The 23,083-nt window shown below is 39.2% G+C and overlaps 1 protein-coding gene across 2 annotated transcripts in view; it reads left to right on the forward strand.

Annotated features, from left to right (window-relative positions):
• The first annotated feature begins 623 nt into the window (after positions 1 to 623).
• SLAIN2 (SLAIN motif family member 2) overlaps positions 624 to 23,083 on the forward strand; it is a 36,823-nt gene continuing 14,363 nt past the window's right edge. Inside the window, exons 1-6 of one of the 2 annotated variants that reach the window (XM_072861282.1) lie at positions 624 to 1,199; positions 10,974 to 11,122; positions 16,937 to 17,101; positions 18,574 to 18,735; positions 20,034 to 20,393; positions 22,761 to 22,898. In XM_072861282.1, coding sequence (XP_072717383.1) covers positions 844 to 1,199; positions 10,974 to 11,122; positions 16,937 to 17,101; positions 18,574 to 18,735; positions 20,034 to 20,393; positions 22,761 to 22,898 — 1,330 coding nt within the window. In that variant the 5' untranslated portion in view covers positions 624 to 843. The remainder of the gene's footprint in view (positions 1,200 to 10,973; positions 11,123 to 16,936; positions 17,102 to 18,573; positions 18,736 to 20,033; positions 20,394 to 22,760; positions 22,899 to 23,083) is intronic. The other variant, XM_072861283.1, reaches the window with a different exon arrangement.

Consider the following 23,083-nt stretch of genomic DNA (forward strand, 5'->3'; position numbering starts at 1 on the left):
CATTAAGGGCACTGGCATGGGGAAAGGGCGGGCAGAGCATCCCCACGATGCCAGCAGATTAAGTTTGGTGACACAAACCCCCAAGCCCCGCTAATTCCTTAAAACTAAAAGTGTAAGAGTCTTGTTGTAGAAGACAATTTCATGTCACTTTTTATATGAATATATTTATACAACATAAAAGGCTCAAGTGATACTCAGGGAACAGTTCACGTGCCTGTCACACACAGAGGGCCCAAGACCATCGCCAGGGCCTCGGACCAGAAGCACACCTCGTATCCTTTAGGGGATTCCAGCATTTTCAGAAGGTATCCCGGAGCTTACCGCACAACTGCAGCCCCCAAGAGACGGGACGGGAGGCCAGGCCACGCCAGGCTGTGCCCTAGGAGCGAGGCTGCCGGAGAAGCCCCTCACACGGCGCCAGGCGGCAGCGAGGCAGAGCCTTCCCTGACAGGGCCCCGAAAAGCGAACGGCAGCACCTCAGGACCGGCCGCCGCCCCAGCCGCGCGGGGGAGTCCCACACCCGGCAACGTCACCTCACCCCCAGCAACGTCACTCCACCCCAACAGAGGGAAAAGCGAGCGCGAGCGGGTGACGCTTCCGGGTTACGCACATGACGTCAGGGCGGTGGGCCGGGCCGGGGGAGGTGGTAAGATGGCGGCTGCGGCCGGATGCGCGTCCTCCGCCCCCGCCACCACCCGCCGGCGCCGCTGAGGAGGCGGTGGCAGCAGCAGCGCCCGCGGCCCGCCCCGCCGCAGCCCTCCCCCGCCACGGGCCGCCCGGCCATGTAGACGGGGCGGCGCGGCCGCCCTTCCCCGCGCAGCCGCCCCTCTGCCGGCGGGCGCCATGGAGGACGTCGGCTCGGGCGTGAACGCGGACGCGGAGGTGCGGAAGCTGCAGGAGCTGGTGAAGAAGCTGGAGAAGCAGAACGAGCAGCTCCGCAGCCGCCACGGCGCCCTCCCCGCCGCCCCCGCCAGCCCCAAGCGCCTCCTGAGCGGCGGGCCCTCCCCGTCGCCCCCCGCCGCCTCCCCGTCTGACGGCCGCTGCCTCAGCCCCAGGGCCGCCGCCCGGCGGCCGCCCCTCGAGGAGCCCGGCGGCGGTGCGGCCGGCGAGGAGGGCAACGGCCTCCTGGACGACGCGGCGGTGCTCAGGCCGGAGGAACTGGAGCGGTTGGCCGGCTGCGAGGAGGACGAGACCGGCTGGTGAGGAGGCGGCCGGGGTGGGGAGTGGGGTGGGGGCGCCCCTCTCCCCCGTCCCTTGCCGCCGGGAGGCGGGGAAGGCACCGTCCTCCCCTTACCCCGCCGTCCCCGGCAGGAAGGGGCTGTTTCCAGCTGTGTGCCTGGTGTCGGAGGTGGTCTCGGGGCTTTGTGTGGGGAGGCAGCCTCGCCCGCTGGGGCTGGATGAAGGGATTAGCTCCCCAGGATGTACTGAAGCCTGCAGGGGAAGGGTGTTTTGGCTTCTGCACATCACATCGCACGTCCCTGGAGGCCTACAGCTCTGCTTTTGTTCGGCCACGGTGAGAGTGTTAACATCGGGTCACTTGGAGACCAGAGCAGGCTCCAGTTCCGCCGCAAAATCAATTGCCAGTGTTTTCACAAGTTCAGAAGGTGTGGAGGCATTGAGAAACTTGTGGAAAAATTCTGGGGTAGTGCAGAATTAGCCCACAGGTACTGTTATACTTCTTCAGATGTGTATCAAACATGTTTTAAGCCTTGATTTCTTTCAGCTGTGAAGGCAGCAAATGTACCCTACTCCTTCATCTCATAAATGTGTTGTCCTTAGGTGTTTCATGTATTGCTAACGATGTAGGACCATGGCTTATCTTGGGCGGTTCCTTTCTTTTTAAATGGACTGCTTACCCTGCTGCTCTAGCAGAAGCACCTGCAGGTGGCTGTTCACCTTGTCTTTATTACACTTGGATGAGCTTCTGAGAAGCAAGAAGGCTTTCTCTCTCTTAACATCATGCTGTTCTCCAGCTGTCTTCGTGAAGTTTCCTGTGACACTAGTTGAGGAGCAGCATTAGAGCTGCAGGAGAAATAGTGGGGAGGAGCACAGTGTCAACAGAGAAACACAAGGGAAGCATGTACAGGGAGGAAAAGTGTGACGAAAGCAGTCTGACTTGGGTCAGAACTGGTTGTAGGTTCATTTACAGAGGTCTCTTTCTGGAGCAAACACACAGACTAATGTAAAAAACAAACAAACAAAAATGTCTTTCAGTTTCAGAGTTAGAAACACCTTTAAAAATGCTGGAATGATTCCATGCATGAGCAATGTTTTAGTTGCTCAGGGAGGAGACAATGTGTGCGCTTCCTCAGAGAAGTCATTTGCCTGACATCCAGCCTGATCCACTGGAGAAGTATGAGAGCATAAGTTTATTCTCATCCAACACGAGCTTACTAAATTAACACAAGGCATCATCTTCCAGATGATGAGTCTGTGCAAGGCAGCTGCTCTTACTTCTCAGCTTATGCCTTGTAATCTGCTTACTGGCTTATAGCACATGAGGGAAATAGAATATACTAAACTTGCACAGTAAGTTTGGAGTGGGATGGCCAAAGTTGTGAATGTCATGAATTCTAGTGACAATAGATGTTATCATTTTTTATATTAATCCTAAATCATGGACAACATAATGCATCTCTTCAGTGGAAGTTAATGTCACAACAGAGTATATGGTGACAGTGACAGCATAAATGCTGTGTGTTTTTGTTGATGCAGTTCTGGACACTCATGGGCAGGCGGCATAGTTCACTGAGCACTGCTCTTGCTGGTGCAGGTGTGTGGCACGTTACTTATCCTGCCTGTTACTGTGGCTTCAGTCATGTTTCTACAGAAGTTCTAGTCCTCAAAAGACAACAAAACTTAAATGCAGTCTATTTATGTGTCTTCATTCCTTTCCTAATATTTTAGCAATTATAATACTAATTTTCAATTGCAGACATGGGACAATGACACACAAAAGCATACACCTAGAAAAAAACAGGTGTTAACTTATTGTCGTACATATCAAGAAATATGGCTATGTAATTAGATAAACTTTGTCTTTTCATGCTATAGTTTAATATGCACTTAATGATATATGTGGTTTGGCTAGATTGATGGGGGTTTTTTTCCAAATTGCTCTATACAAATGGAAATTAAACTCCTGGAATTTCTGAACACCATTTAATTCAACTGTTGAGGCACTAAATACTCTAAAACCATTTTTTATCTTATGAAGGTAGGATGACTTGATTGACTCCATTTGATGAATGGAGGTTATTGCTCTAAATGAAGTAGGGAATTTTCAGAGGGCTAGTGAAGCAATCAAAAAGAAGCAAGCCTGTGAAAATAGGAGGGATGATGTAAGTGGATTTCTCTTAAACTTTTTCATAAAGATCCCACTCTTAAGGCCTCGGTTATGCAAGGTCACTCAAAAAGTAACTGAAAGGGTGAATGTACTCAATGAAATTTAAACCTCATGTGAACTCTTTCAGGTTCAAATGGATTTGGATCACTACTGCTTAACCCAAAATCCTGTTTAAATTATGGGATTATACCACTGTAGAAATCAAAGACCACTTACCAGCCGAGGAAACCTCACGTGGAAATCTTAAACTTAAATCACAGTTTATGCATAAAAAATTGATTCATCTTGCCTGTTTTGATTGTCTACATAGAGAAGCTTAGATTTGTCTTTACTTTTGATTTCAGAATGACCTTGCTGTGGGAGATAATAGATGATGGAGGGTGCTGGTTATCTCTGTTCTTCTCTCTGCTTTGTGTAATACAGGCATTTTTTCAGTCCATGTATTCATATACCCCATTATGAAATTGTTTGCAGCCTTGTAATGGCAGAAGAAATAGTTTTCTTCACTGCTAAAATTACATTGTTTTACAGTTAGTGCTCAGATGAGATTAGTGCCTGTGAAGTTTGGCTATGAATTTAAGATGTTGATACTGTGACTGAAATTGATACTGGAATGTGATGTGTTGTTTTCTTAAAACTCCATTTTGGAGGTGATGAGCCTATTTTTAGGTTTTAATTCTTTAAATGCTTTTAGACAAGTCTACTCAGGACAGAAGTGTAAAGTGAAAAATGAAAGGAGAAGGTAGAACTAGCCTAAATTACTAACAAGTGAAAAGAACTTTGGTACTGCTGCTTTAGTAGCAGTGTTAGCTATTAAAACAGCATTACAGTATTAGTGAACTTTGGGACTGTTTATATTTTTGCCTGTTTGTTTTTCTTCACTGTGGTTAGTTAAATCCAGATATGTTTTTAGGTTTTAAACAGTTTAGCACATGAGACAATCTTCAAATCATATGGTAAATTACTAAAAATATTTCAGTGAAGTTAGATTGAGTTTCTTGGCCGTATGCTTCTGAATCCTGTTTAATATGCTGAAACTTTCTTCCTAATAGGTACTGAAGGTTGCATATAGGCACACATGCACACAGTACTGAGCGGTGCCTAGTCCCATGGAGACTTTGCTTTAGGCCTGCTAATTACTTCCTCAAGGAGTTACCAGTGGCTTTGGTAATCTGTTCTATGGGTGTTCCTATGTAGCTATTCTTGAACCAGATTGGATTAAATTTAAATTTTTTCAAATTTTAATCTGAACAGGCCTTTTTTTATTAATTAATTAAAGACAAAAGGGCAGGAAGGGGGACCAGAGTGGAGAAATCAGAGAGGCAGGATGAGGTATACAGCTCCTTGCTTGACTTGCTGGGTAAGGTTGGGTGTGGATGTGTAGCACGTTCGAGACAACTTGGTAACAGTACGCAAGGTGGCCTGCTATGCTTCTTTTTAAAAGTGAGCTGTCCCAAGTTTATTGCAGGATAAGTGTGCACACGTGGGCAATTACTGTAGATTAGCTAATGTGCTGTGAATCCACTGTAACTTGCTTTGCAGCAACTTATTACACAGTCACTTACCTAAACTTTCTGAGGAGCTTTCTTTTAAATGTGAGGAAAACGTACAGCACTTCTTCAAAATTTATATGTGGTATGTGCATAAAAGAGTATAGAGCTTGCTGTGTATTGGTTTTGTACATATAATTGCTCAGCAAACTTCAGAACACTTGCGTCCTCTTTAAATGGTAGTGCTGTAACAGCTAGCCTAGCACTTATCAATGTTTTCCTGTCACTGCAATCAAAAGTCTCCTTGGTAGGGCTAAAATAGCGAACAGCTGACTGACTTAGTTTACAAACAAAAGGCAGTTACTGTGTGTTTAAAGTGAAATTACTGGTGGGTTGTTTATATTAATAGTTCAAAGTAATATTTTTAGTGTTTTGGAAGACCTCATACTGGTTTGGTATCCTGTTTAGTTAAAATGGAAAGCAAGTACTTTTACTATTATACACATTCTCATTCAGCAGTTATTTCTATTAAATTGGTGCCTATTTTTAATAGGCTACGTCTCTGTTCTAGTCATCCGTTCCAGTCAGTTGTCTAAGTGGCTGTTTTGAGATACAGAGGATGAAAACATGATTGTCACCTGTAATGATAGTCTTTCAGCTCATATTGTTTAATGTCCTTTGAGCACTAACTTTATGTTTTGGAACCCTAAAGTTTGCCATAGTGAGCTAGTAAAGTATAGGGTGAGTGTTTTAGAATAGAGCTGCATCTAATGAACTCCCATTGCTGAATTACATTGCAGCATTTCCTCTTCAGCTGCTAAAATGGCATTGTATTAATGTGGGTTAGACCTCTTGGAAACTAGACAAGTTCTGATCAATTCCTGCCCTGTGACCTAAGTAAAAGAGAAATTCATGCTTTTCATTTTGTGGCAGATTAAATCTCAATCTGATTTAAAGTTGGGTTTTTTAACCAAATTCAGATAATGGCTTCTCAAACTAGGAAGATAAGTTGGAAAGAAGCATGTGAGAGAACTAAGGATCGGAGAAGTTAACAGTTTGTCAAATGAAACAACTGGTGTAACATCAAATAATAGTCCATTTGACTAATGTCTTTGAGATATGTTTGTTGTGAAATGGATGTTTGAGGACTGTTGGAAGAACTTTTTTCCATTTCTAACTTCTTGTGTGATATTTATGGCTTTTAAACATGTTAGATATTGTGATACTGTGAAAGCTTCGATACGAATTTCCTTTATTGTCTTAATGGTATTCCTGAAATTTACCTCATCATGTCTTGTTTAGGCATGATTGACATTTCTACTTTTTGTAGGTGTTGGTAGAGCTCTCAAGCCTAGTAATTAAGCAGACTTATATTTTGGAACACATTTAATAGGACACAGAACTTCTCAACTTTTCTCTATTCCATGTAAGTATCAACAGTACCACATTAGAGCATATATGCTCTAACAAATTGCTTCTGAAAAGCTTCTCAAACAGTGGACAGTTGTACAGAGTTTGTGTGACGGTTCTGGGGAAGCTACATGATGGTGTTACAGGAGCCTTCCAAGCTTTTGAAGGCCCCTTTTCCCATTCTACAACATCCCTTTCAGACAGCAATGTGTTCTTTTGAGATGAGGAAATGAATAATGGCTATAATTTCCAGCAACTAGCCAGAGCACAGCTAACTATCTGTAATTGTTGGTGACAGGAAGGTAGTTGTGTTCCCAGTTGCACTTTGCAAGCTCTTTGAATCCTCTCAATTCTACTTGAAAATCGCATCATGTAGTTGAGAAGTGCTGCTTTAATATGAAGGTTTAATGAGTTTATCAAAGCATTTTTGTAGTATTCATCTCCTTATTTTGAGAGACCTGGAGTTTTGCTATAACTCATGCATCTCAGAACTAGAAGCATTCAGTTAAGTACACCAACAAATTAGTAATTACAGGCTGAGCAATGTGTCTCAGTCAGTTACAACTGCAGGATAGGAATTTTGCAGGGGTGGGAGAGGAGGAAAGAGGAAATCTAGGGGCCAGATATGTGCAGGGATGTCACTTAGTTTTTGCCTTTTTTTCTTTACAACCAGAGAGTCTCTTCAGATCTTTACCTGTAACTGTTTATTCAAAATCCATCTTAAATTTTAACTTATTTAAATTGCTCCAAATAGGATCTCCTGAAAGTTTTAGATAGATCTAAAAGTTTAGATTGACCCTGTTGTGTTCTAAATTGTCTATTTCCAAGACTGTCCAGCATTATTGTCTCCTGATGTATTTATTTTTAGTAGCTTTTTGTTGTGGAATTTCCCTCCTGTATTTTAGGGGAATTTCTTGCCAATCTGTCCTTAGATTCCTGTTTTTTCTTCACATCTTCTCTTAAGGTTGCTTTCTTGATCCTGCTTTTGCCTGCAACATGTTTTATCTGCTTTCTTGTTTCATTGCCTTTATTGTACCTGCCAGTTTTAGCTTAAAGTTAATGTAGCTAAAATAAACAAGCTCTAATTAAAGTTCCTTCCAGTTGCTATCTGCTTTCTAATTCAGATCTGTGACTTCATATTCATCTGCATGTTTTTCCCTTGTTCTTGTACTGAGCAGTAGAAGGATTTTGATACAAAAAGACTCTTCCTTTCTTCCTGATTAGAATCTTGGCTTCTGGTTTCATGCCTGTGGCAACTAGCCTCTTGTATTTTAATGCACTGGGAGGTGTTCCTCAGGTGAGGTAATCCCTATGCAGATATTCCATTCCTACCTCAATGTCATGTCCTCTTTCTTCAAAGCCTTTTCCAACTCAGCTGTGTCCCAGTGCAACATGCTACAGCTTGCCCCATTCGGCTGCCATTACCGTATGAGCTTGTAGTGCCAGTAGCCTTTCTGCAAAAGCCCTGTCCTTTTTGTGCTGCGTCTTCCTGGAACTAATCAGTAGAGCCCCCGGCTGCTTTAAACTTCAGATTGGTGCTGCTGTAGCATAGTTGACTAGTGACAGCTGAGGGAAGGGAATATTACTGTGTGCAGCAGAATCATAGTGTCTGGGCTTCTTAATGCTGTTTCAAAATAGATTAATGCTCCTGGGCTTCTTTTTACATACCGTTTTCTTTTACTTGACCTTGTGTCACTGAATTGTAGAGTCTTTACTCTCTTGTGGAGAAATTGGAGTGTAGATTTCTGGTGTGTTAACATTTGTAATACGGGTGGTAACTGTAAGCTGTCAGCTTCCTCAGTCGTTTTCAACTTCCTGTTTTGAGAAACTGATGTAGTAGTGTTTAAAGATGTATGAAGTCATACTGGTAATCTTCAGTCTTGAAGTTGCTGTGCTGACAGTCAGTGCTGTTGCATTACTGTAGAATGCATTAACAGGTACAAATGGGAATGAATCTCTTCTGGAAAGCTCTTCAGCTAAGGAGGACCTATATCTTTTGGATCAAACAGTAGTTTGACCAAGACGATCACTTAGCTGTATGAAGTTATTTGTACATGCTTCACAGTGTCCTTTCTGCTCTTTTTCCCTTCCTGCTGTTGGGAAGAGAGGAAGAAGTAGTAGAAGCAGCACTCTGATTCTTAGCCTTGCCCTTTGTCTTATTTTTTTTAATCCAAATTAGGCAAAGCAAGTAGAATTAAGTCAGTTTCAAAACTTGAGATTGGCTGTTCTTTGTCAGATAGGAAATTAAGATCACTGCTTTATAATAATGAGACTTTGTAATTGCATGATGTGCAAGAAACTGTCCTGAAAGAGCCATTGTGTTACTGCATCAATGCACACCTGTTTGTCATGAGGTAGTGGAGTTGCATGAAATACGTATATTCTAAAGTTCTGTCTTTTCTTGAAATGTAAGGTGTGAAACAAAGGCTGTTAAAGGAAAAACAGTTGACTGGAAAGAGGTGGGAGAATCTGCAATATATGTTTGGTTAGAAAGGGAGGTGGAAAAGTGGGAGCTTCCTGAGCCTGGATTGCTTCAGTAAATAAACTACTTGTCAAACAAATGCAACAATTGGAAATTGCAGAAAAGAATGTGTTAGAGCTTAAAATACCAGGTGCCATTTTGATTAGAGTAGTCTTGTAGGTTTGTTGAAGATACCCCTTTTTTTTGTTTTTTTTTTTTTCAAAGAGGATGTGCACTTCAGTTTCTTGCCTCTTATACTGGGTATTACTGTAAACACTTCAAATAGTGCATGGAACTTCTCAAACACAGCAAGGCATGTCAGTTATCCAGAGAGCTAGGAGTGAGCATAGCCTGTACAGAACAAAAGTTGGCTTTGTTGCCTTTGACGCTTCTGTGTATTGTGTAAACATACCTTAGGACAGAAAAGAGTACAGGCAAATAAATGCTAAAAAGTCAGTAAATTCGAAGTATTAGAGAGCTATTAAATGTTAAACATTACTTTTAACTATATGCAAATAATTGCAGAAAGCATAGCAATTTGTGTAATTGTTTACATAAAACTGTAAAAATTCAGTGATTCTTGTGCTTTCCAAGGATCTTCAGGGCTATAAATATGTCATGGGCTCTTAGCTTTTCTTGTGGGCAGAGTTCCTGTGAAGGATTTTGTAAGGATTTCTACAAAATCAGTTTTAATGACCAGCGTCGTACTGGCCAGAGCGTAAGCCACATGAACTATAGCACGTGGCAGTGGCTATTTGCATTGTTACAAATGGCTTCATTTTTGTTTGAAAACCTGGCAGCTAATAAAAATCCTCTCTCCTGCATTTGCTAACATAGCTTTCTAATTTCAGTGTTTGAGGGAAGAGTGTTTCAGAGCATGCTCTAAACAAAGTGATCAGTGTTTTGGGTGAGATATTCGTGGTGGTTTTATAACCATGCTTCTTGGGAAGCTTTTGTAAGAAGTGACCTTAAGGGTAGTAATTAAAAAAAAAAAATCTTTTAAAGCTGTTTATAGAACAAACTGAGTTCAAATTCTAGAATTACAGAGGAAGGATCAGCTAATAATCTCATAATAGAGCTGTGGGAAATAACTTCTGTGTTGTTGATGTCATTGGCATAAAGGAAACAAGAACTTTTGCTGTCTGTTTTGTATGGAAGCATGGTTGATTAGGCTGTCAAATGTTCCTAAGTTACAATGTGTGGCATACAACCATATTCATTTGGGGTATGAAGTCTGTCATTAATCCTAGAAGAAACACTCATTTAACCATTTCTGCATACGCATAAACTCTAGTTAGAGCTGTAGATCTTGCAGTTCACTCTTGTCTTTTGCTGAAGCATATTTCCAAGTTCGGTTCTAGGCCAAAGATAAGGCTTAAATATCCCAACTTTGAGCATGTGATTGGTTATGACTTTTCCTTTAATCTTTTTGCTGAGGGAGGAGAAATTTTCAGCTAAATTTCTAGAGCCTTTAAACTGGAATACTTCTTTCTTCAGTCATGGAACACAGATGTTCAAATAAATGAATGGAGATGCTGATGGGCAAAGGCCTCAGCATGTCCTGCAGAACAATATGGTCTCATTGTTTCTCTCTATTCTCCTATGTGCATTATCTCTTGTTCCTTGTTTTTAATGCTTGACTGCATACCCCTTAGGACAGAGATAGTCCCTTTGTTCTGTGTTCAAAGGAAAACTAAAGGATCAGGTGCTAGGATACAAATTATAAGTAAAAATAAAATGTTTATTGTTCAAGGCTACTGAAATAGAAGTGTTCTGTGCACTTTAGCACTATTCCTTGGCTATTAAGATGCTTATCACTTGCTACATCTTTGTGTTAAGGAAAACAATAGTTGCATACTGCATAGTGCTTTATTTTGTTCATTCAGGTGAATGTTACTTAAATGTACAAATCAGGATTAGTCTTTTCAGGTTTATGTGACACGTTAGGTATATGGACAATTTCACAGTGTCTGAAAAGTTAAGACTTTTTTTTTTTTTTCTGGCATTATCAGTTGGTATATCCCAGTGTAGCAATATAGGCATCACTTCTTGCCAGAAGTCCTTGGGTAGCCATATGTTATCAGTATTATACTGTATCCAGAATAGTTAATTTAAAGGTAAAACTTGTGCTTTCTTTATATTTTGGGATTGTACTGTAGATATAGTATAAATATAGAAATACTATAGTATGTGTTATTTTGTTACATGCCTGATCTTATGCTCATTTTGTCTGTCTCTATAGATTTTTTTTTTCTTTCCTTTTCAGGTTATATACGTCCCCAAAGAAGAAACTGACTCCAGTGCAAAAATGTGTCAGTCCATTAGTTTGGTGCAGGCAGGTATTGGATTACCCAAGTCCTGACATTGAATGTGCTAAAAAGTTGCTGATCCACAGGCTGGAACAGACAATGTTGGGTGAGTTCCTGTATACTAACATCACTGAGTTGTACATGTTTATTCTGAAACAGAGTCAGAATTAGCTGATAGTTGTGAGAGAAGAGGGTGAGATCCAGCAGTTACTTCTGTCTAAAGTTTTCATTATGGTTTGGAAACAGTAATTCATTCTACTCATTTTCTGGACTGTATGAATAAAATGAAAGGAAGCATTAGACCATGAGTCATGATTTCAGAGTTTTTTACTACCTGCATAGTTACAATTTGGTCAGAAGTTTTCAGGAAGAAATAATGTCCTTAACTTGGAGGTTTTCTTTTCTGATTTTAAAATAGAAGCCTGTATTAAACTATCATAATTGTTAGATCCTTGTCAATATGTTAACATGGAACTTAGTTTCCTGCTAGATGAGCTATTTTATTTCATCTAAGGAAATGGAGGCTGAAGTTCTTAAATACTTTGGGGAGGTAATATTGATTTATTTTCTTCCCATCCCCAGTAACTTAAGATCTTGTCACAGTCAGATTAAAAAAATCCAGAGTTCGTGATTCTTCCTTAATAAAATTAGTTGGTTATATTCAAAACTGGAGAAGGACTGCGTGTTTGGCCCTGTGAGGATGAAAGCCTACATTCTCCACCCTTTTATTCACAGCCTTTTTGATGTCAAAATGCTGAAGGTCTGATTAGACTGCTCTATCCAGCTGGTTTCTTGCTTTATTTTAATTTCTTTGTTAGACCCTATGTCTGTTTTGTTTTTAAAAAAAGTTATGCTGAGACATAACTCTCTTTCTTGCTATTAATACCTATTCTCTCCCTGTGTTTCCATCTTTTTGCAGTCTTGCACTATGTGTGATGTATCTTTTGTTTTTTTTAACTGTTATCTTCAGGAATTAGCAGAATGGCTGGACTTGAGCTAAGAATACGTGAACACACAGTTCCAGGAGTGTTCCCAACTACCAGCTGCTTTACACAGTTATACATAAACTTTGTGCTGAGTTTATTTGACTGTAACTTTTTCCCCTCTTTGGATTCTTTTCTGGAACAATTCAGTGTTTATTCTGGTTTGTACTAAGATAGTTCTTAATAAAATTTGAAAACATTGTTGGTAGATCACATGAAAAGTCCATTTCTTATTCTTATAAAAACTGTGGGCATAATAGTGAAAGTTCCTTCAATATGAGTCATCTTTGATCTTTCCCTATTTCTTGTGCTTTGTGTATGCTGCCTTGACGAATGTTTATTAACAATTTTCCTGAACAGTTAACATGATATAAAGCTTGCTACAGGCAAAGACTGAAATTCTATACAATGAAAAGTACCCAGATCACAGGAATTTATGAATGATGATACAAGTTTGGGAATTTGAATACTACTGAGTATTTAGGACTGGGTAGCAGTTAGGTTAAGCATGAACAATTCTGTTCATGGTTTAACTTCTTTTCAGAACTGAGTAGACATCTTCCAGAAGTAGCACAAATTCTGTTACCCTTAGGGTATCTTCAAAAACTCAGTCATAGTTCAAGCAGCGTGACAGGAAGCTTCCCTATGAAATGGACAAACTTGAAAGTTTGATTATTCAAATGACGTGTGTAGGCAACTTTACGTCTTTTTTTCCATAGACCTGAGAATCTGCCTCTGGCAGTGATACCTGCAATTCACCTGTAGTATTAATAGGGGAAATATGAGTGGTAGAAGAGATGGGTACTAATACTGCTGGTTGGAGCAGGTTGCATGGAAAAATGAATTTGTAACAAAAAAGAAAATTGTTCTTTGGAGCAACCAGCCTACTTACAGATACAGAGTAGTAGGAAGCCCCACTGGAGAAGGCAAATAGTGCTGCGTGTAACCTTGTGTGTGTTTCCTATCCCACAACTTCTGGAATATCTTGTGATTTGTATTTTACATAGTACTTGTACCTCATGGACCCATTACTTAAACTGAACCAGTAACTAGTAATAGGTTATCAGTTTCAGTTCCCAGTCTCTGTGGATAAGGCTTTTCATACTACTGTTACTTTTACTCCTCAGTCCTTGTTGATGTTTCTTTTGCCTTGACTATTTTCTCTTTGTCAGTTCCTGTTGTTATGTCTTTCTAATCTAATCTATTTTTGCTGTTCCTCAGTCTCAAATTCACTCTTGTATTCCATATTTGCCTCTTCCTTCATATAAAATAGTATTTTCCATTGCGTGATAATAAAGCAGAGAAGAGCGACTTTCAGCTCCATGCTACTGTGGGCAGTTACTGAGAACACAGGATGCACAGTGCCTTGTCACTAGTTAGTTCAGGTTTACAATTGTGGAGTGAGTCTTGCTCAGCGTTGGAAGCCTTTTCCCACTAGGGGTAACCTTAGGTGTATTCTGGTGCAAAGACCTCTCTTAGCCATGCCTCAAGTCCCTGGTGAAAAGTGCAAGAGCGCATTTCATGTTGGCTGGAAACCATGGCTTCCAACACATGGTGGTCTACAATCATAGAGAGGTAGAGCACATCAAGAAAGCAACTGCAGGAACAGAGAAATACTAGGCAGAAGAATTTCTGGAAGAGATGCTTCCCTAAGACATAGCTGCACAGAATTAGAAAAGAGTAACTTTGGTCATATTGCAGTTCTTACTGAGGCAGCATTTTTATTTAAATATTTGAAATCAAACGCATGATCACTATAGCCAGTAGGAGAACTGTGTGGCTGTATGTGTAAAAACTGTTATATTTTTCCATACTGAGTGAGTTTGACTTTTCAGTTAAGCATTGAGCTTGTTCAAAACCAACCATTATTTAGCTAACTTTGGTCTCAGTGATAGACTTCGCTAATGATTGTTTTGAATTACTATGGGGACTGCTAGAAGAAATTTGTCACTTAATTGTAACAAAAATATCAGGTCTCTAGCATTTGGAAAAATTGCACCTGATTCATACAGTAGATTTTTTGAACCACCTAAGCATGAGTTTTCTGCACTCAAATTTTTCTATTCCTGTTTTCTAGAGCAAGAGAGATTCAAGACCAATTTAACCAAATGTTGACTAAAATAAATTAGATGCTGCATAGTGTTTCTGAATTTATAAAAGAAAATTTACATTAAAGTAAATGTTTATCATTAACATTTCCCTCTGGTGTTTTGAAAGCTAATGTGTAATCTGTTGTAAGCTAATGTTTCATTTAATACAGCATCATTTTAATGTTAAAATGAGTTATCTGACTTACAAATGTTGTCTGACACTCCTAATAAAGACCATATCTCTAGCTGTTGTAAAAATAGTAATGTCTTCCTAAGTTACAGAAATCCCTGTTGGAAAAACTTTAGGAATTCTAGGCCAGAAAAATGGTTTGAATCCATTTTTTGAATCCATTTGGGATCCAGCTTTTTTTCTGGGGAAAAATACAGTGCTGAGGCAAGTAGAAGTTCATATTAGCTAGGATGAAAACTACTGCACTGTATAAAGTTTCATCATGTACCAGAGCATACTTTTTATATGTAACAAAAGTATGCTTTCTTTCATCTAAATAAATCTGTATGCAATCAAATATTTTGTATCATTATGGATATGTACAAAGAGCCTGTTTTGAAGGTTATAGTAGTACAATTGTTTTCTAATTTGTGGTTAATATTTTAAAATACTTGTCTGTGTAATAAGTACAAAATAAAGAACTGTTGTGCAGACTTACATTTTAGGGTTTTTTACTGTCATTTTCAGCAAGAGATGAAAAGTAAATTTTTTTGGCATGAGAACAAAGATTCAGTTGGAATAGATGCTTAGGGGTTCCTATGTGAATGCCAGGAGAACTTGTTATCAAAGGAGTTGTCTCACCAGAGTCAACCAGAATACAACTGGCTTGTAATTACTGGTTTTGTTAACTGAGCTATGTAATAAAATGGAGATTTCCTTTCTGACACTCTCAAAATAAACTGGAGGTACCTCAAGAATACTTGCTAGAATTCATTTAATTCACTAATTGCTGAAATTAGTGCATATCATTTAAGACTTGCAGTGAAAGCTGGAATATAAACTTTCCATCCTGTATCTATAACTGTCTTTTCACTCTAATTAAAACACTATTAATAATATTAACTGATTTAAACAGCAGATAGGAGCTTTACCTGAGGGGCAATTTAAGGAATCTGCTGCAAAATCAACTTTAATTTCTGTTGCTTCTGCCTCTGTGCTGCATTCTGCCATCCATTTGGTTAGATTATATGGGGGTTTTTTGGGCACTACTAAAAACTAATTCACTGATGCAATCAGTTAAAATACTCTAGATGTTTGTAACCTAAATCCACTTTAGTAGGCTGGATAATAGCGCAGCCCCACCACTGCTTGCACTTGAACAACTGAAGAGGTAGTGACCAAGAGCAAAGTAGGATGGGAGGAGGAGCTGAAGCAGGCTTTGCTGCCTAAAGCAGCATTTAATGCAACTGTAGTCTCTTTTGGCTTCTTGTAATGTCAAAAAAAAAATCTTACACTGAATAAAAGGATTTTTAGTAAACAAATTAATACCAAGTTGTCTGGCACAGTAGAATAGAGTTCAGTTCCTTTTTTTTTGTCCACTACTATCAGTAGCCTAATTATTACTGCATTAATTGAAGCCCTTTTTCAGTAACAGAAATGTCACACAATATTATTTGACTAGCTTAATTTCTGCCTTTTTTTTTTTAAGAACCGCTTGAGTGTATTGCCATAGATTTGCCAGGGCTATTCTTGTCAGTTTATAATATATATGCATAGTTTCAATACTGTCATGCCTTGGAGAGAGTTTAGCTTCTAGCAGCTAGGTGAGCTGCAACTTAATCTAATCTAGATTTACATATCGTAAAGTTTGGATCTCTAGCTTTCAGTTTACTGTTTTGCAATTTAATTTGTTCTTTGTTAAAATACAGTTCCATTTAGTGTAAAATACTTTCAGCAATGAAGGAACTGATTTTACCAGAAGTGACCAAATTTCTTCTGGTTCCCACTTCCCCCATTGAAGTTCCGTCTTCTATTACATTAAAATAAAACATAAATTTCTGAACAAAAGTCATTTAAGTAACTATACAAATCATATACCTGGCAACTAGGGGAATTGCAGTATCATACTGAAAATGTTTGCCAGTGGTTAAAATGCCTCTGAAAATACTTTAGCAGTGAAATATTTACAATAAATAGCAGAGGAAAGTACCCAATTTTAGATTTTACATTGTATATGGGGTTGGAGCTCACGGACATAAAAATCCCAAAGCATTAGAACAGGAGGTATACAGAAGGGAATAATCCTACAGTCAGTTTGCTTTATTGTGCCCAATAGGTTCATGGTACCCAGAAATATAAACAGAAGCATTTGCCATGCTTAATGGTTTTTCATTTTAGCGTATGCTTTGTGGAATTTTGTAGGTGGTATTGCTTACTTCTGTGGTGCCAGTCTTGGGGTTACTGTTCAAATACTGTGTGATCTAGACAGGTCTGTGAATTCTGGCAAACTAGGCTTCATGGTGTGCTCTAGTTTGTGTGTAATTGTGCATAGGACGTATGTTACTGTAGCTTAGCTACTACTATCTTTTGAGTTGCTTCCCTCTTCCTTCCCAATGCCTACATTGAACATCTTGAAGAGATCAGTTGTAGTGATCTTAGATCTGATTTTTACAAGGAAAATATTTGTTGCTGTCATGTTTTGCCCTCTTCTCCTACTCCTTCCATGGTGTGGTTGTATCTAGGAGATGAAGAAATCAGTTGAAAAATTTCCCCATGACTGAAATGTTCTACTTGGATTGTATAGTAATTAAATCACACTGAAGATATCATATAGTATTGTATTCATTTTTCACTGGGTCCTTCAGTATAATTTGTCACTTTCCTCCTCTTTCATACAGCTCTGAAGAGACAGAGTTTGTACAGCAGCCCTTTCAGTGCAGTCAGTTACGCAAGCTCCTATAGTCCAAATACTAGTAGCCCCTACAGCAGTGGTTTCAACTCTCCTTCCTCAACACCAGTGAAATCTGCTTTAGTGAAACAGCTCATACCTCCTGGTACCTCAGGTAAGTGTGTGTGTGTGTGTGTGTCTGGTCTCTCCCTTTCCCCTTCCTCCTCTTCCTCTCAAAAACGTGCTCAAATAGAGTAGAACTAGAACTAGAGTAAGAAAGACACCAAAAACCTCTCAGTCTTTTGTAGGATGTTTGCATCGTGCAGTATTTAAGCTTTATAGGAAAGGCTTTTTTACAGACTTTCTGGCATGAGATACATTTAAAATGTTTTCTATGAATGTCTGTGTCTCTAAGATCACTGATGCATATTAGCAGTTATACCAAAACATGTAGCGTTAGTTCTGTGGAGTCCCAACATATGTAAGCGGCTTCTAGAATTGGCCCTGTAATTGATTGGGATAGAAGTTGCATAGTAGGTGTTTAAAGGTTAGGTGTTGGTAGTTGTAAAGTCTTTGCAACTACCCTATTACTTATTAACTGAAACATTTGGTATGCGATATATCCATCAGTACCTCTGAGATGTGAACAATATAATCTAAGGAAGAAGCATGTGTTTTAATTAAAGGCATTCCTTGAGGCTTTGCAGTCATCAGTGTAAGCGCTAACTTCTGGCAATGTTTCCTGCCTTTATTCTGCACCATAGACAGTTTCTTTGCATCAGAAAAATTGATGCCTGGAACATATCTCTACTCTGAAGTCAGAATATTGGCTTATTACATATACTTTAACTCAAGTTAGCTTGCAGGGAAGATGAAAAAACATTGCATTGACAATCCAGCTACCTGTGGTTCACTGTGGACTTGTGAAGGGAAGCTTGCACTGCAGTATATTCACCAGACCCATTACACAGGTTTTGTTTTAATCTATGTAGTTCTGCTCTGCATTGCTACATGCAGAGCAGCTACATGCTACAACACAGTATCTGCCTGCAGGACAGAGATGAAATGTAACTGGCAATGGGGTGTCAGTCAGAAGGCAGCAAACAGGAAGAGTTTTTCTGGTATGTTAGATTTTAGCAAAGGCGTGTACATAGAAAAGGTAGTATTTTCAGATAAACTGTATTTTAAGCATTTCAAACAGAATCAATATTCATTGGATCGGCAAGTCCTTATTGTCAAGAAAGGTATAGTCAAACTTATGTGTTACAAGGTAGTATGCAGAGACAAGAATGAAAGCACAAGTGGAACAGGTATGCAGTTGCTCTTTCTATAAGAGCTGTGCAAACTTCATAGCAGTTGAAACTTGATACAGGTAGACCAGATTGTATGTCATTAATTTGTTTTGCCACCATTATAATGATTTTATAAAGTTGCTTATTTTTAGAAGGTGATGGCTAAGCTCTGCTTGTGTAAATTATATTTTCAGCCTAGGTTCACAATCAAATGTTTCAAATAGTCTGTCAGACCCAATGTCTCAGTCATAATCTGTTTTCAGATTGGTGGTTCTTTTACTAAGAAAGGAAATACAGCTTGCCTTTTCTGCCCTTTTTTTTAACCATTTCCTATTACTTTATTTTCTTTCCATAGGTCATCTTAAAAGTTCAGCAGATAGAAATCCTCCGCTAAGTCCACAGTCCTCTCTGGACAGTGAATTAAGTGCATCAGAGATGGATGAAGACTCTATTGGGTCTAATTACAAGCTGAATGATGTTACAGATGTGCAAATTCTAGCACGAATGCAGGAAGAAAGTAAGTATTGTCCATCCTGAAAACACAGTGGAGCAGTTGGTATTTTTTGATGGAATAAATGCAGTAGCACTTGCTTAGCAGGTATGGAAAAGGGGTGTAGATTCTACTATGGATATACAAATGTTATTCTCCTGAGAAGGCTGGCTAAGGACTTCTGCCTCCGGGATAAGGAAAGGAAGTTGCTGTGCAGCAGTGTTCTTTATGAACAGCAGACAAAAGAAATGCAAGGGAGAGTATGAATTTGTAGCATATAGTATATGCTAGAAGGATGGTCATTAGACTGGACTGCTGCCTGCCACCAGTCTTCTCAGGAGATATGTGCCTTCCCGATGTAATCCAGTCTTGTTGACATCGGTGCTTAAACCATGATTTAAATCACCAAAATGTAAAGTCAATATGGCAAAGAATAGTGAAGAAAAGCACCTGTGTAGAAGTCTCTCTTTTATTATAGGTTTAGTTGAGACTTTGTCTATCTTTTTGTCCCTCTGAGACTGCAGAAAGTGGTAGTAATTTCAGTTGTCTAAGTAGGTGGTCTCCGGACTTTTTTACTGCGTACCACTGTCAGTGGAAAAAAAAAAACCAAACCCCCAATATATATATGTACATTTTTTTATAAATTATATACACTGTACTAGTTTACTAATATATTATATACACAAAAATACACAAATGTATACAAAAATAGAAATTTTTTAAAGAGGATGAGATAAAGATGAAATAAATGCTATTTTAAAAATATTCTTTTAGTAGTAGTACAAAATTTTCTTCCTGCACCCCAGTGGATTGTTTTCCATACCCCCTGGGGTGCATGCACCCTGACTTGGGAGACCACTGGTCTAACAACTCTAGTTTCTCTAGGGGTAGCTTGTCATATAGCTTTTTTGTTACATTTACTAGTACATTGCAAGAGACATTTCATTGTGGCTGCTATAATTGTGATAGGATATTCCATTATACCAAAATTAAGGTGTAGCCTGTGTTGCTAGTATCCAGTGTGGGAGAGAAGATGAAGTAGTACACAACACACCTATACTGATGACTGCTGTAGTAGGAAAAGGAATGAGCTCACCTACGTATTTCAAGACATTATCAGCTGGTAGATAACTATTTTGATACTAATCTGGAATTAATTTAGGAGTTATAATAAGTTACAAATAAAAGGAGTTAAGTTACAAATAAATGGAGTTAAGGTGAGCCAAATGTGAGTTTGAGCACTGGGTAGATATTTGTATGCACTGTCTCTAGTTTGAACCATTTGTGGGCTGGAAGCAAGTAAACGATGTTCTCATTGTTGCCAGGCCTCCGGCAAGAGTATGCAGCAACTGCGTCTCGGCGTAGTTCTGGTTCTTCTTGCAATTCTACAAGGCGAGGCACGTTCAGTGATCAGGAGCTTGATGCACAGAGTTTAGAAGATGAAGAAGATGGCACACATCACACAGTGCACCCTGCTGTTAACAGGTTCTCACCATCACCTCGCAGTTCTCCCTGGCCTTCACCAAAACAATCTCCAAGGAATTCACCTCGCTCCCGATCACCTGCTCGAAGCATAGAATACAGTAGAGTGTCGCCCCAACCTATGATTAGTCGTTTACAGCAACCTCGTCTTTCACTTCAAGGCCATCCTACAGATTTGCAGACTAGTAATGTCAAAAGTGAAGGTAAAAAGCTCTGTCTCAAATTCATTACACAAGTAGTTGTGTTGTTCCTGTAAAGGATTTTGGTCAGTGTGCAGTGCTAAAACTATATGCCTGGTTAACATCATGGTTTAATCTCAGAGTTGATGAAGGAAGAGCAGAGCAAGCAAAGTTTAAGTTCTGCTGGGGAACCTTACAGTCAGATGAGTGGATAGGCTTTTATTTATTTTAGATGTGGTGTAATGGAGTTTCGTGGTGACCAAGTTCTATCTTTGGCAGGCAAATGTACTAAAATAAAGCGGAACCCAAGGGAAACTATAAATTACCAGTAGGGTTAGGCCTTGCAGATGACAGAATAAAATGTAGATGAAGTAACTGTGGTCAGATAAGAGTAACATGGCAATTTATGCATGCCTGTAGCCTGTGAGATAGCTGAATGCTTTCTTCTGGCAGTGCAGAATTCTGAACCCTTTGAGCATGAACACAGCCTTAAAAATATTGGTACTTAAGTCATGCCTTTGTTGGATACTTTAGATATCTCAAAGCTGTGCAAACTGCTGTGTAATAAAAAGTAAAGCTTGCAGTAAACTTGACACAGTTATACTATATTGGCATAGAAAAAATATCATATCCTGATATGATTTTCCTTCTTGAATGTACTTTTTTCTGGTAGCAGTCTGGCAGAAACTCCTTTAATTGGGCTGAAATTTCACAAGCATATTGCCATTTTAACAAATTTAGTTGTTATCTGGCAAATAAAATCTTGAATTCAGAAATAATACACATTTAGGTATTAAGAATTCACCTTATTTTTTCATCTTTCAGGTAAGCTGGATGCAAAGTGTCTGCAATAGAGATGATATAGAAATGCATTTTTAAACCATTTATTTTCTGGGTGTTTTTTCTCCCTAAAATAGCAAAGAGGTCTATGACACAGAATTTCATTGACTAAGAAATTTTAGAATTTTAATCAGGAAAATCAATGTGTTAGGCTGGAACTTTTGGGGAAGGTGATCCTGCAAATTTAATTAGCTATTCAAGTATCTTTGGAAGGGTTAGCTTAAGTCTCATCTAGTAATAGTGGTTTGGGGAAGTTTTAGGTATATAGGAAAATGTATAACACAAAAGCTAATCAATTATATTGTGACTTAGTTAAGAATTCATTTCCTGTTCTTTTCTAGGGTTCTGTCAAAGTCTTAATGCATGCTAGATGAGTTACAACAAAAATATCCCATGAGAGGCAAAGTACCAAAAGCTGGTATCCCACATACCAGAGGGATCAAAATAGAGCGTGTGATCATGTGTTTCTGAAACACTTCTAAGGAATTCTCTTGCAGTGTTTTTTGTGCAGTCGAATGTTGCTTGGATATTCAGAGTTGATATAGCAGCAGCCAAAAAAATTGTTTGGTTTTTTTTTCTCTCGAATGGTTAGAGGGAAATTTGGTTAACAGAGTTCAACAATGTACCAACTGCTATGCAAACTACTATGTGCAGAAAGTACACTTGTAGGAATATTCAGCCTATGAAGACTCCTACTTTTGTTTTCATCTTCAGTGCTTGTGCACGGTTAGCGTACTTCTTTCCTGCATCCCTCTACAGAATCAGGTTGGCCGCTCATCCTGACAAGGCATCTGCAGTCTTATATCTGAAGTATGTCATCAACCCAGCTCTGCATGGGTTGGAGATACACAGAATGTCATTAGACTTGAGAGATATTTAATGGCATCTTTTTGTATTCTGTGAGCAATGGTACAAATTTTAGAAGACCCTTGAAGAACCAGCATTAGCTGAATAGATAGTCAAGTCATATGTGAAAGATGAAGCATAACTGGACATTTCAGTAATTTTGAATGGTGTGTGTGAAGAGTTTCTTTCCAAGTGCGTGGCTGTTATTTGTTGTATAATGTGCTGATATGGGACTGGGTAGTCCCAAAATTGACTCAGACAATTACTATGTGTGTTTAATCTTCAGGCAAGCATTCTATATTATAAATAACTTTCTAGGTAAAGACTTCAGAAAGCGTGCAAAACTGCAAATTAGGTTTGCCTATTCAATTTCCGTAATGGTAGAACAAAACCCAGAGAATCATCACCCAGATATGTTTCAATTTCAAAACACACTATGCTTGACTTTTTTCACCACAGGTGAAAAACGTACATTCTTGCTTTTTATATAAATATTTTGTATATGATAGATCTGAGAATAATATAGAACTTTAATTCAAGATAATGGAAGAACTTTAATGTAACAAAATATGCTTTTAAATTGCAGTGTAGTTTTATATGCCTAACATTTTGTGTCACTTAGATTTGGGGTTCAACTATGGGTTCATAACATGAACTTTGGCCGGCATCAGACTACATGTGGTACCTTTGTATTATTTCCTACAGAAAAACTAAGGCGTAGTCTTCCAAACCTGTCCAGGACATCTAACATCCAAGCTGAGTCTGTGAAAAACAGCAGAAGTGACTCAAACTTCCAAGTGCCAAATGGAGGAATACCTCGCATTCAACCTCAAGCCTCAGCCAGTAAGTACCTTTAGTGACACTTCAGTGTGTATTTCAGAATTAAGTGATGGTACTCAGCTGTCTTCCAGTTTCATGGCAAAGAGAAACATTGCATGTCACACTGGAGATACTAATCTTGATTTTTAATCACACCTGTATGAAAATCTGCTTTTTTGGTACAGAAAATCTGGTACTGAGTATATTCA

This window comes from Ciconia boyciana, chromosome 5 (genome assembly GCF_034638445.1).
Source record: "Ciconia boyciana chromosome 5, ASM3463844v1, whole genome shotgun sequence".
NCBI lineage: Eukaryota > Metazoa > Chordata > Aves > Ciconiiformes > Ciconiidae > Ciconia > Ciconia boyciana.